General features: G+C 55.7%; 1 protein-coding gene across 1 annotated transcript in view; it reads right to left on the bottom strand.

The window, feature by feature from the left end:
- Window positions 1–4545: 4545 nt before the first annotated feature.
- Window positions 4546–11564, bottom strand: part of LOC101664185 (osteoclast stimulatory transmembrane protein) — an 8552-nt gene continuing 1533 nt past the window's right edge. Inside the window, exons 2-3 of the mRNA XM_030887098.1 lie at window positions 6215–7217; window positions 4546–4923 (exon numbers count right to left, since the gene is read on the bottom strand). Coding sequence (XP_030742958.1) covers window positions 4546–4923; window positions 6215–7217 — 1381 coding nt within the window. The remainder of the gene's footprint in view (window positions 4924–6214; window positions 7218–11564) is intronic.

Below are 11564 nucleotides of genomic sequence, written 5' to 3'. Positions count from 1 at the left end.
AGGGGGGGGCACACCAGTTCCTGGAGCCAACTGTGCCTGACACGGCCCCTTCTGTGGTATCCTGGTGGCACTTAAAACTTCCTGTGGGAGTATTTACATCAAGGAAACCAGGAAATGCTGAAAGGAGAAGGTTTTCTTCCTCTCCCCCTCCTCTTTCTGTTCTTGGAAACATTACTTGTTAAGTATTTACCAGCACACCATGAATACCCGCCCCCTAATACAGACACACACTACGACTCGCTGCGATGCTCTCCCATGTTAGGGAAGAGCAGCCACAGAGAGAGGGCAGCTTTGGATTTGGGGGGAAGCGAGCAGAGCTGGGGGCTGGGGCTGGTGGTGCCTCAGGATGAGGGGTGAGCACCAGCTCTTTTGGGGAGTGGGAGGACTGACGGAGTGTGTGGCTTAGATCACTGCAGTTGGTGACTCACAGCCTAAAAATACCTCCGGGCAGGGGAGCGAGAGCCCTTGGCAGCTCTTCAGGGCTCCGTCCTGCGAGAAACCCAGCCACCTAGGCAGGCCCAGGGGAAAAGGCTGAGCCAGAAGTTCTGGGACCCTCCACCTGGGTGACCCTGCCTGGGCTCTGTCTCCAGGTGTGCAAGGTGTTACACTGTGCCCTAAAGCCCCACTCATAAAGCTGTCGCTGCAGGTGGTCAGCCTGGATCTTGACATTCAAGTAAGCATTTTTGGTAGCAAGGCAGATCGGAAATAAAGGCTGTTCTTGTTGGGGTTTCTCAAGAAAATTCTAAAGAAACCGGGGTTATGAGCCACCACCCATTGGCTGAAAGTCTCTTTACCCAGCTCTATCAGAGTGCCGTGTGGGTGTCTCACACCCTGGCAGCAGCTCACTGATATCCCAATGGTCCCTCCTTCCAGCGCCCATCTCTAGGGCAGTGGAAGCACTGGGGTTTAATATCCAAGCCAGCAAGCAGCCCTCGTGATGTAGTGGTTATGCATTGAACTACTAACCTTAAGGTTGGCAGTTTGAAACTACCAGCTGCTCGATGGGGGAAAAGAGGAGACTTTCTACTCCTGTAAAGCGTGATGGTCTCAGAAACCCCTAGGGGCAGCTCTCTGCTGTCCTACAGGGCCGCTGTGAGTCAGCAAGACTTGCTGACAGGGAGTTTGGTCTTGTTTCTCAAACCCAATCCAGCCCTCTCAGTAGGGTTTTCAGTTGGACAAATCCTTGCCAACAGTTTGGAAGGGAATGGACTAGGACCAGATATTAATAAGATCAGACAGGATTGGATAGGACAGGACCAGAAAATACTAAGGTATTTTGCACAAATTCAAGAACCCTGGTAGTGCAGTGAATAAAGCACTCGGTGGCTAACGAAAAGGTTGGTAGTTCAAACCCAACAAACACCCTCTCCGAGGGAGAAAGAAAAGGCAGGCGGCTTCCACAGATGACGGCTGGGGGAGTCCTGGGGGCTCAGTTCTTGGGGTCATCTAGGGCCACTATGGGTCAGCGTCAACAAGAGTGGGCTAGGATTTTTTTTAATTAAACTTTCATTTCCGTTTTTACATGTGTGCACGGGGCGCTCGTGTAAAAGTTCTTTTTTCCCCATGGTTAGAAGCCAATAAAGTTTCAAACTCCTAATTTTGATGCGTCTTTCTGAAAGAAGGAAGTTGGAGAATGGAGAAAGCACATTTTCCAGAGTGCCTTGCAGCTACGTCTGAGGTGTGAGTTAGTAAAAAGAGAAAACTCATGGGGAGAAGGAATGCAGTAAATAAAAGGCTTTGTATAAAACAAAACCAAAACCGCTCACGGTCACTGAGCCCATTCTGGCTCACAGTGACCCTGTAGACTGAGTTGAGCTTCCAGGGACGTGGTTCTTCACAGGAGCAGAAAGCCTCATCGTCTGCCTTCCAGTGGTTGGCTGGTGGTTTCACACGGCTGACCTTGTGGTTCGCAGCCCCACGTAGAGCCACTGTACCCCTGGGTTCCCACCGTGCTCCCACCAGGGGTGGGTGAGCTCTGTCAATTAGGCACACCTGTGAGATTTGGCTTGAGTCCTGCTGCTGCTGTTTCAGCCAGGAAGCCTGGGCCACCAGGCACAGTGAGATGGACTGGAGGGGGCGGGGCTGCCCGTTGCTTGAGGGTATGGGCACTAATAGGCCTAGATGTGAACTGCTTCCCTGAGAGCTGTGTGAGGTGGCAGGTCTGCTGGCAACGACGGTGAACTGTGGAAACACACCCCTCAGTACCCAGCTCCAACATGTTGGAGGGCAGCGGCCAAGCTGAGGCGCCGTGTTTGGCTTGGGCACAGCTCGATTTGCAGTTGTGACGGCAGCTTCGCTATCCCTGGAAGTGGCTAAGACAGCACATTCTTAGAGCCCGTTTGGGCGGGGCGGGGAGGAAGGGGGTGCTCCTATGTCTTAACTTCCTGGGGGTGGCAGACATTAACTCTCCTCCTTGTACCAATTCTGGGGCTCCATTCCTGGAAGCCCAGCTGAGAGCCCCCTCCTCCACGCCTTCCAACAGTGCCGTAGCATCGAATTTCCAAGAACGAAATCCTGAGCCGCCCTGAAAACACCCCAAGCAATTTCTTATTTGTAATTAAACCCTGACTCATTGGGTATGCAATTCAGCCCACGGAAGTTCTTTTTACACGAGAGCAACTTAGCAGCTCTTCTGCTCCTATTGCCATCTTTTTGTTTTCCTTTTACCCGCTACTCACCTTCCACACAAAGAAAGACCTAGAAGCTGAGCAAGCCAGAGGACTTCAGGCGGTGAGGGGAAGACGGCCCATCCCTATGTTGTAGTTGCTCTTACCCCTGATGCAAACAAATATGCAACGAACAACAAAAGGAGAGCTTGCGGGGGCTCCGCAGCCCCACCTCCTACCCACTCCCCCAGCGAGACGGACCTGTGAGGAGGAAATGGTATAACCAGCAGAGTGTGGAAGACAGAATGGTGCTCTCCCGTTAATGTCAGTCTGGGTAGACCAGGGAAACAAATCCACAGAAACGCATGTGTGTAAGAGAGAGTTTTATATAAAGGGTAATTGTACATTAATAAAGCATCCCAATCCAGCCCAGATCAAGTCCATAAGTCTGGTATTAGCTCCTAGGTCCGATACCAATCTATAAAGTCCTCTTTAGACTCATGAAACACATGCAGTGACAGGAAGATCACAGGTCAGTGGGTGGGAAGTCTTGTGAATCCAATGGCATTGTAAACATCTCAGCGGTGTCCGGGGTCTCCGCGTGGCTTCTCCTGGTACAGGGTTCAGGCTGCATCAGGGTGGGTCTGTGTGGCTTCTCCTCAGGGATGTCTCACAGGAAGTGAGCAGAGAGAGAGTGTGTCTCCCGCCTCCAAGGAGGAAATCCAGGAGTTCCCGAATCCTCAGGAGAAGGCCACGCCCACACAGAGGCCTCATTGGCTAAGACCCAATTGACAGACTAGACTCCACCCCTTCACTCTTCATCCTCTCAAGTCCCAAATCGACACCAGGCTATGTAACTACCACGTTACATAAAACCATCAGCCGCCCAGCACTCGGGAGAAAGACGGCACTTTCTGCACCCGTGGAGAGATTCCGCCGTGGAAACTCACAGGAGCAGTTCTCCCCTGCCCTGCATGCTCTGGGGTGGGCATCCACTCCATGGCAGTGAGCTTGGTTTCTGGCTTTTAGCGTTACATAGGTCAAAGCGTGCTAAACGACTATTTGTTCCCATGATGTGTCTGTTATATGCTATCATTATCACTTTCAACGCATAGCGAGCGGACTGATGACTAATGGAAAAAGCCACTGACCAGTCCTGCCCCTCTGAACGCACCTTGGGACGGTTCAGCCCATTGCTTCGGCCACTGTGCCAGTCCATCACACGGAGTCTCTCGCTCATTTTCGCTGCCCCTCGACTTTAGCTAGCATCGTGTCCTTCTCAGGGACTGGTCTCTCCCAACAACATGTCCAAAGTACGGCTTGTCATCCTAGCTCCTAAGGAGCTTTCTGGTTGTACTTCTTCCCATTCCATGTGGAAAATTCAGATTTGGCTGGGTGTCCTGTGTTTACAAAATCTGGGAGTCCCAAATGGGGAACCCCTGGGTGCAAAGGAGTAACGCCAGGATCTAGTTTCAGATTTAATAAATATGTTTAGCTATAAAATCAAGGAGATTTAAATTACCGTGCTATAAATAAGTTCAGGGAGGCCTGGGAGGCATATAAATTAGGCTGAGGAGCATGGGGACAAAGCCACCATAGAAGTCACCACCAAATCGTGGAAGCAGAATGGCCGAGCCTGAGAGCCTTGGCCCCCTCCACACTGTTCTGGAGGGGCGGGGAGCGGGGATGGGCTGAGCTGCCTCATTCCCCCTCTGCAGAGTCCTGGGGACCTTTCTGCCCATATCTCATCCCCCCCTGGTCACATTCCCATGGAGAAAGCAGAGGCATCCATGGTTTCTCCGCCAGACGCTCAGAGAGGTGGAGTGACCTACCCAAGGACACACAGCAGAGGGGCCAGGATGAATACTCAGGGGCGTGAACCCACACCCGGTTCCCTCCGCCCTGCTGCTGCTCTCTGTCCACCTCGCAGGGGTTCTGGCTACCCAAGCCCGATGTCAGAACAGGAAGGCGCCCCTGGGGACATCTGCTGGCATCGCTGCCGGTTATATCTCCGCAGGAGCCGGGCGTGAAGGTGGCCGACCCGCTGGACCTCCTGGGCCCTGAAGAAGGAAGCAGCGATGGCATGCCGCAGGCGGCGGGCGTAGGTCTCCAGCAGGACGGTGGCGCACGCGACCAGCTGCAGGGCCCCTGCGGCCAGGGCGGCGGCCGTGCGGGGACGCTGGGCTGGCAGGAGTGGGCAGCCGGGGGAAGTGAAGCGCAGCTCCCACTGGCTGGAGACATGAGTGGAATGGAAGGGTGTCTCTGGGGGCGACTGGTTGAAGAGGAAGGGGAGGAAGTCCAGGAAGGTGTATGCCAACTGCAAAAACAAGGGGGCCCAAAGCCTGGTGAACAGGACAGAAACTGTTGCCACCTCTCCTCCCACTGCTGTAGGACATTTGCGGGTTGGACGAGTTCAACTTGCCCTTTTGCTAAATGGGTGTAACATTCATGAGAAGAAATTTGGGCTCATGTGGCTGGGGCTGACCCCTGGGGGGTCCCCTGTGGCCCGCTGGGTACACTTGGGTACCCCAGGGAGGACTGTGTGAACTCAGCCTCATGGAACTGAGTTCCTTTGATGGACCAGTAATCTAAGGAGGACCCCTAGTGGCATGGTGGTTATGTGCTGGGCTGTAAGGTCAGCAGTTCCAAACCACCAGCTGGTCCCTTGGCAGAAAGACGAGGCTTTCTACTCCTGTAAAGACTTCTGGTCTTGGAAACCCACAGGGCAGTTCTACTGTGTCCTGTGGGGTCGCTGTGAGTCAGAATCCACTCGATGGCAGCAAGTTTCAGTTGTTTTTTTTCTGTCCCTCTAAAGCAGTCCCAAAGAATCGAGCCTAGAGCATGCTGATGTGTGCCCCATTTCTCCCCTGGAAGGCATTCTGCTCTGAGACAGTAATAAAAGCGGTAACATTTGGATGCATGTTTCAGGATCCCAATCTCATTGGGCCCTCCCCAAACCCCAGCAGGCAAGGGCTATTCCTGTGCCCACATGAGCCCCCAGACCCTTTTCATAAGCATTATGCCCAGCAGTTCTCACAGGTGTGCCAGGGTAAGGAGATCAGGGGCGGCACGGGCGGTAAGTGCTCCAGTACCGTAGGAACCACTCTACTGGGGGGTTCTGAACCTACGCAGAGGTGCCTTGGAAGAAAAGTCTGGCAATCGGCTTCCAAAAGATTCCCACTGCCCCCAAGTGCTGTCCAGTGGCTTTCCACTCCTAGCAGGACAGTGTAGGACTGTCCCCTCCAGCTTCCCAAGGCTGAAACCTTTGCAGAAGCAGACGCTGCATCTTTCTCCCGCGGGGGCACAGGTGGTTTGAGCCATCCACCCTTTGCTTAGCACTCGGGTGCTTTCACCAGTTCACCAGCAGGGCTCCAAAAAAGGACTGCTTTAAAAGCACATGGGGCTTTCCACCCCCCAGAAACCCACGGGGGGGTGGCTATGAGCCAGCCCAGACTGGATGGCGGCCAGTTTAGTTTTCATTGGGTTGTTTGCGGGACCCCCAAGGGCCCTGAAACCTATCCCAGGACCAGGACAGGAAGAAGGCAAGTCCCACTCCATGGTGGGTCCCCCTGTGAAAGGCATCCCCCGCCCTCGGTCACGGCACTTACGTCGTACTTGACAGTGAGTGTGACAGGCACGTGGGCCAGCTTCTGAGCCCACTCCACAGCCGCTTGGGCCAGGAGGAAGGCCATGTGGTCTGTGGCCACGGTCACTGCGGTGGCGGCCAGGAGCAGGCTGAGCAGCCCCAGCCTGAGGAGGGCTCTCAACAGCTCCTGATGGGACAGGCGTAGCCGGGCTGACCGCAGCAGCCAGGCTGGTGGGGAGGCCACCAGGTGTGTGGCCTGGGCCTCGGCCAGCTGCCCAGCGAGCTGCCGGGTAGCGTAGACATTGTCGAAGCGCAGGTCAGTCAGGTAGCGGTGGAGGTACCAGGCAGCCTCCCCCAGGAGGCCCAGAATGAAGAGCCCTGCCACCAACCGCTGGGCCCCCAGGGCGGCTGTCCGGCCCAGCCTTTCCAGGTCAGAGAAGTCCTCCAGGACCCGCTTGGTGACGTGGAGCATGTGGAGGCGGAAGGCAGAGCCATTGCCCTGGGTCTCAAATGCCAGGCCTCTACCCCGCACCTGGTCTGCCACGTGCAGGGCCCCCGCCGCCACCTGCAGCCGGGCGGTGGTGTTGAGCAGGCTCTCCAGGGAGCCCTCGGTGATGCAGCGCAGCACCCGCCCGGCCACCCTCACGTTGGACAAGACATTGGGCATCACGCTGATGGCCAGGGTGGCAGTGCTATAGGAGAGCAGCAACCGGCGGCCTTGCTTTGTGCCCAGGGTGGGCACGCTGAGGGCAAACAGGCAGCGGGCTGGGGGCACCAGGCCCAGGCTCAGGCAGAGCAGCAGCCCACAGATAGCGGCCACCGCGACCGAGGTGCCCAGAGGATACTGCAGCGAGGACACCAGCCAGTGTTGGGTTAGACCTGCAGCCGCAGCAGCCAGGGAACCACACAGGAGCAGCTGGGTCAGCAGCTGGCCACGGCTGGCTGGGATGGGCCGGGAGAAGTCGTTCCAGGCAGCTTGCAGCAGGGCCCAAGTCTTACAAAGCCCCACACGCAGGAACTTCCACCTGCACACAAGCACACGGGGTGGGGGTGGGGTGGTTATTGTCAGGAGGATGGGACGGCCCCACCCCTCTGCTCCATAAACCCTGTCAGCCTCAGAGACAGGCAGTTTCCTGGGTGTGCCGATCAGAGGGGCCCAGCCACAGGAGAGCCCTCCCCTGGGTTAGCCTCACAGCGGTTGTTAAGGAGAGTCTGCGGGCCCCTGAGGGAGGAGGTGAGGCCAGTCTCATGAGGACAAGTGGCCTATGGGAAGAGACATCATTGAGAGACGCTCAGATGACAGTGAGGGAGAGAGCCCGAGAGACCATGTGACCTGGCCTACTTTGCCCCTGAGGTGGGATCAGGGTAGACCCACTGGCTTCTGGGAGACTTTCCTGCTCTGACTAAGAGGGTCCTGGCTACTGTTGCTATATTCACTGTCTCAATCCAACAGACATTTACTAAGCAACTGCTATGTGATAGCCATTGAGGAATCAGGATGAACAGACAGACAAACCCCGCCCTCCTACCCAGAACTCATGGCTGTGCAGCCCATCCCAACTCACCGTGGCTCCAAAGGACAGACCAGAGCGCTCTAGAGCAGCGCTTCTCTGCCGGTGGGTCACGACCCCTTTGGGGGTCAAACAACCCTTTCACAGGGGCCACCCAGTGCGTCACAGTAGCAAAATGACAGGAAGTAGCAATGAAAATAAGTTTATGAATTATGATGGCAACAAATGAACAAATGTGCTTGACACAATGGATATATGTGTCGATTGTGATGAGTTGTATGAGCCCCAATAAAATTATTTTTAAGAATTTAAAAAGAAAAAGAAAAAAAATAATTTGATGGTTGGGGGTCACCACCACACGAAAGGGTCGCAGCATGAGGACGATCGAGAACCGCTGCTCTAGGGGTTCCCACACTGCACATCTCTATGGAAGCGGACTGCCTCATGAGCAGCTGGTAGGGTTGAACCACCTACCTTGTGGCTACCCTCCCAGTGCTTAACCCACTGCACCACCACCGGGCTTACAAAAACAAAAGCCCAAGTCCACTCTCATTGGGCTGACCGACACAGACCAGAACCGCCCCATAGGGTTTCCAAGGCTGTCATCTTTGGACAGCCCCTTCCTGCAGAGCGGCCGGTGGATTCGAACTGCCCACACATTGGCTGTGTTCTTTAACCACTGAGCCACCAGAGCTCCGCTCACAGCGCTTACACTAGAGGGTAGACTGGCCATCCGGGAGAGGAGTCCAGGATGACAGGAGGTTTGTGCCTGAGCACCTGGAAGTCCCCCAGCGCCACTTCCTGAGATGGGAGCTCCGCGGGTGGAGCTGGAGCGGAGAGAAGGGGAATGCGGGCTGGAGCACCTAACACTGGAATCAGCTGGATGGCGCTGGTTTGTTGCTGTGTTGTATTTGATTGCTTACTGAGTAACAACCACAACATAACCAACCCCCCTGCCCTCAAGTCAATGCAGCTTCACAGTGACCTTCTAGGGCAGAGTACAACTGTCTCCCCTGGTCTTCCCAGACTGCCACACTTTATGGGAGTACAAAACCTCATCGTTTTCCCATGGGGGGGCGGGTGGATTCGAACTGTTGATGTTGTGGTTTGCAGCCAACTCATAACCAGCTACGCCACCAGGGCTCCTTGAGCGGTGGAGTAGGAGACTGGAAATGCCAGTCTGGAATTTGGAGGAAAGGTGGGGCTGGAGATCGGAACTGGGGAGTTGCTGTCTTCTAGACGGGTTGTGAAGGCTCAGTGTCAGGTGAGAGTCCTGGAGTGGAAGACAGAGACTCAAGCCGTGAGCCCGGGTCACTGGAGGGTTTGCGGGGCAGGGAGGGAGCCGATGAGGAGGGACCCGCAGCAGAGACAGAACACAGGCGGTGTGTGCATGGGAGATCCAGTCAGTACAGTGTTCCCAGAGGTGAGTGATCCGGTATGTCAAGTATTCTGGATGTGTCCAGGGAGATGAGGAATGAGCCATGAACAGGGACACCCACCCATGGACGTGGCGGGTGACCTTGACTGTTCGGGTGGCATGTTGCACAAATGCTTGACCAGAGTGGGTCCCGGAGAGGTCGGGAGAAGGTTAGGAAACATAAGCACAGGTAGCACCTTTGAGTGAGGTTTGCAGAGAAATGACGAGGTCCCTTAACTGGGAGAGGACAAGGGTCACGAGAATTTGGCCGCAGCATGTTTGCAGGTGGGAGGTCCGGCAGAGAGAGGGGCCTGGCTGGGGTGATGTCCTAGGCGGGTGCCAGGGAATGAGATTGGGAGCATGAAGGACACGGTTGGTCTTGGCAAGGAGTTGGGGCGATTCATCCTACAGGGCGGGCCGAAGGCTGAGGGAAGGGGTGCAGGCGATGATGGCTGGACAGACAAGGCGTGGACACTATAGGTATGTCATAGAGCATCTTGGTGAAAAGCATGGCTTTGGGACTTCCTGGGTTCAAATCCCTGCTCCACCACTCAACAGCTGTGTGACCTTGGACAAGTCCCCTAACCTCTCTGTGCCGCCGTTTTCTCATCTACAAAGCAGTGCCAATGACAGCAGGGCAAACAACTGGGAGGATCCCACTTACATAGGCAAGTGAATGGAGACCAGAGTCTGGTAGTGCTTCCCAGGGAGGGAGAGAGGGGAGTCATCATTTAGGGGGGCGCTGAGCTCTTGTGAAGGGCTTAGAAACGAATCATGGCGATGGCCGTGCCGCCGGATAAGTACAAAGAGGGTTTCAGAATTGTTCATGGAGATGACAAAAGCCCTGCTACCCACGCACTGAACCCACTGCCCTTGGCTGCCCCTGGCGCACAGTAACCCCACGAGCCGCAGAGTAGGGCTGCATGGTAGGGGTTCCTCAGCTGTGCCCCTTCTGCAAACAGACCACCAGGGCTTTTTTCCCCTGCAGTGCTTCTGGGTGGCTTCAAACAGTCACCCGGGGGACCACATGCACATACTGGCCACACAGACAGAAAGAGCATGTGCCCCATAGACTCATTTGTCTTAAGAGATGCAAAGAGCCTGGGTGGTGTCTGGCCCGAGGTAGCTACCAGGTGTGACTTGGCAACACCTAAGGGTCATCACCTCCAGGGCTGGACATTTGTCTCTTTGGAGACTGATAAGTCCCAGTGCGTCTGAGAGTGCCTATCATGCAGCAGACCCCCAACGTCATTGTTGGCTCTTGAATGATTGCTCCCATTTTCTCAGGCTGGCAGGAAACAAGGCTGGCAGTGAGGGTGAGGCTGCCTGAAGACAGAGGAGGCGGGTAAGATAGATGGCTAAGGAAGTGAGCGAGCAAACGAAGCAGGGGACACTTATTCATGCTGGGCAGCACGGAGGACCACTAGAGGTTGGAGAGGATGGGGTTTTAGTGAGACCAGGCAGAGCAGCTGCGTGGAGCTTGGGCACAGAGGATGATAGTTGTTGGCTACGGGCAGAGCCCCTGGCTCCCTTCACGCTCCTTGGCTTCCAGGGTGAGCACTTCACTTAGTCAAGTCCACCCTCTCCAAGTGCCACAGCCCTCTGACTGCAGTGGTCGGTGCAGGGACCGGGCGCTGGCCGTGGGACTTGACTGAAACGATGGGACAAGAGCTGCTCTTTGTCACCTGGAGAGCTGAGCTGGCTGGAGGGATGCCTGGGGCTCAGGGGACCGCCATGCATTGCAAGGTCCCCCAGGAAGCCCGACAGAGGAGTAGAGTGAGAAATGGAGAGAGGAAGCATCGCCAGGGTAGTGCTGGGCTCCTGGGAGGAGACCTCCCCGGAGCCGGGATCTGACCCAACCACTCCCTGGCGTGGATGAGGACGTGGGATGGCATTTGTCACTTATAAGGGAAGGCGTCCTGGCCAATGCACAAAGGTCTCCAGGATTCCGGAGGTCAACCCTGCAAGCACAGTTCTTCCCGCAGCACCAGCAGAGATGAAGACCCCAGACAGCCTACAGCCCTCAAACCCGTCCCCACTCTCAGTAACTCTCCAGGGCAGGCTCAGACTGCCCTTTCCCAGGCTGTGGGTCTCTGTGGAAGCCGACTGCCTCATCTTTCTCCTGTGGGATGATGACTGGTGGGTTCAAACCACTGATCTGGCGGATGTTATTGTTAGTTACATGTTCCCTGGGGTCCTGCTCCATGCTGATCTCTGTGCATGAACATGGAGGAAGTCCTGGCCCATGCACTTCTGGAGTTCCAGGTCTCCCTGGGGGGACTGGAACAGACCACTGAGTGAGACTCACTACCAAGAGACCTTCCAGCCTAGCACGCCGGGCCTGAGCTGGCTGCGGTCGGAGGCCCAAGCTAAACTCACAGCCACCGAGTCGATGCCGACTCATAACAAACCTGTAGGCAGGGCAGAACTGCCCCTGTGAGTTT

The sequence above is a fragment of the Echinops telfairi genome, unplaced genomic scaffold, assembly GCF_000313985.2.
Source record: "Echinops telfairi isolate 266 unplaced genomic scaffold, ASM31398v2 ScPeMD7_5592;HRSCAF=6446, whole genome shotgun sequence".
In the NCBI taxonomy this organism is placed as follows: Eukaryota; Metazoa; Chordata; class Mammalia; order Afrosoricida; family Tenrecidae; genus Echinops; species Echinops telfairi.
The sequence above is the reverse complement of the archived record's forward strand: the minus strand, read 5'-3'. Positions and strand labels throughout refer to the sequence as shown.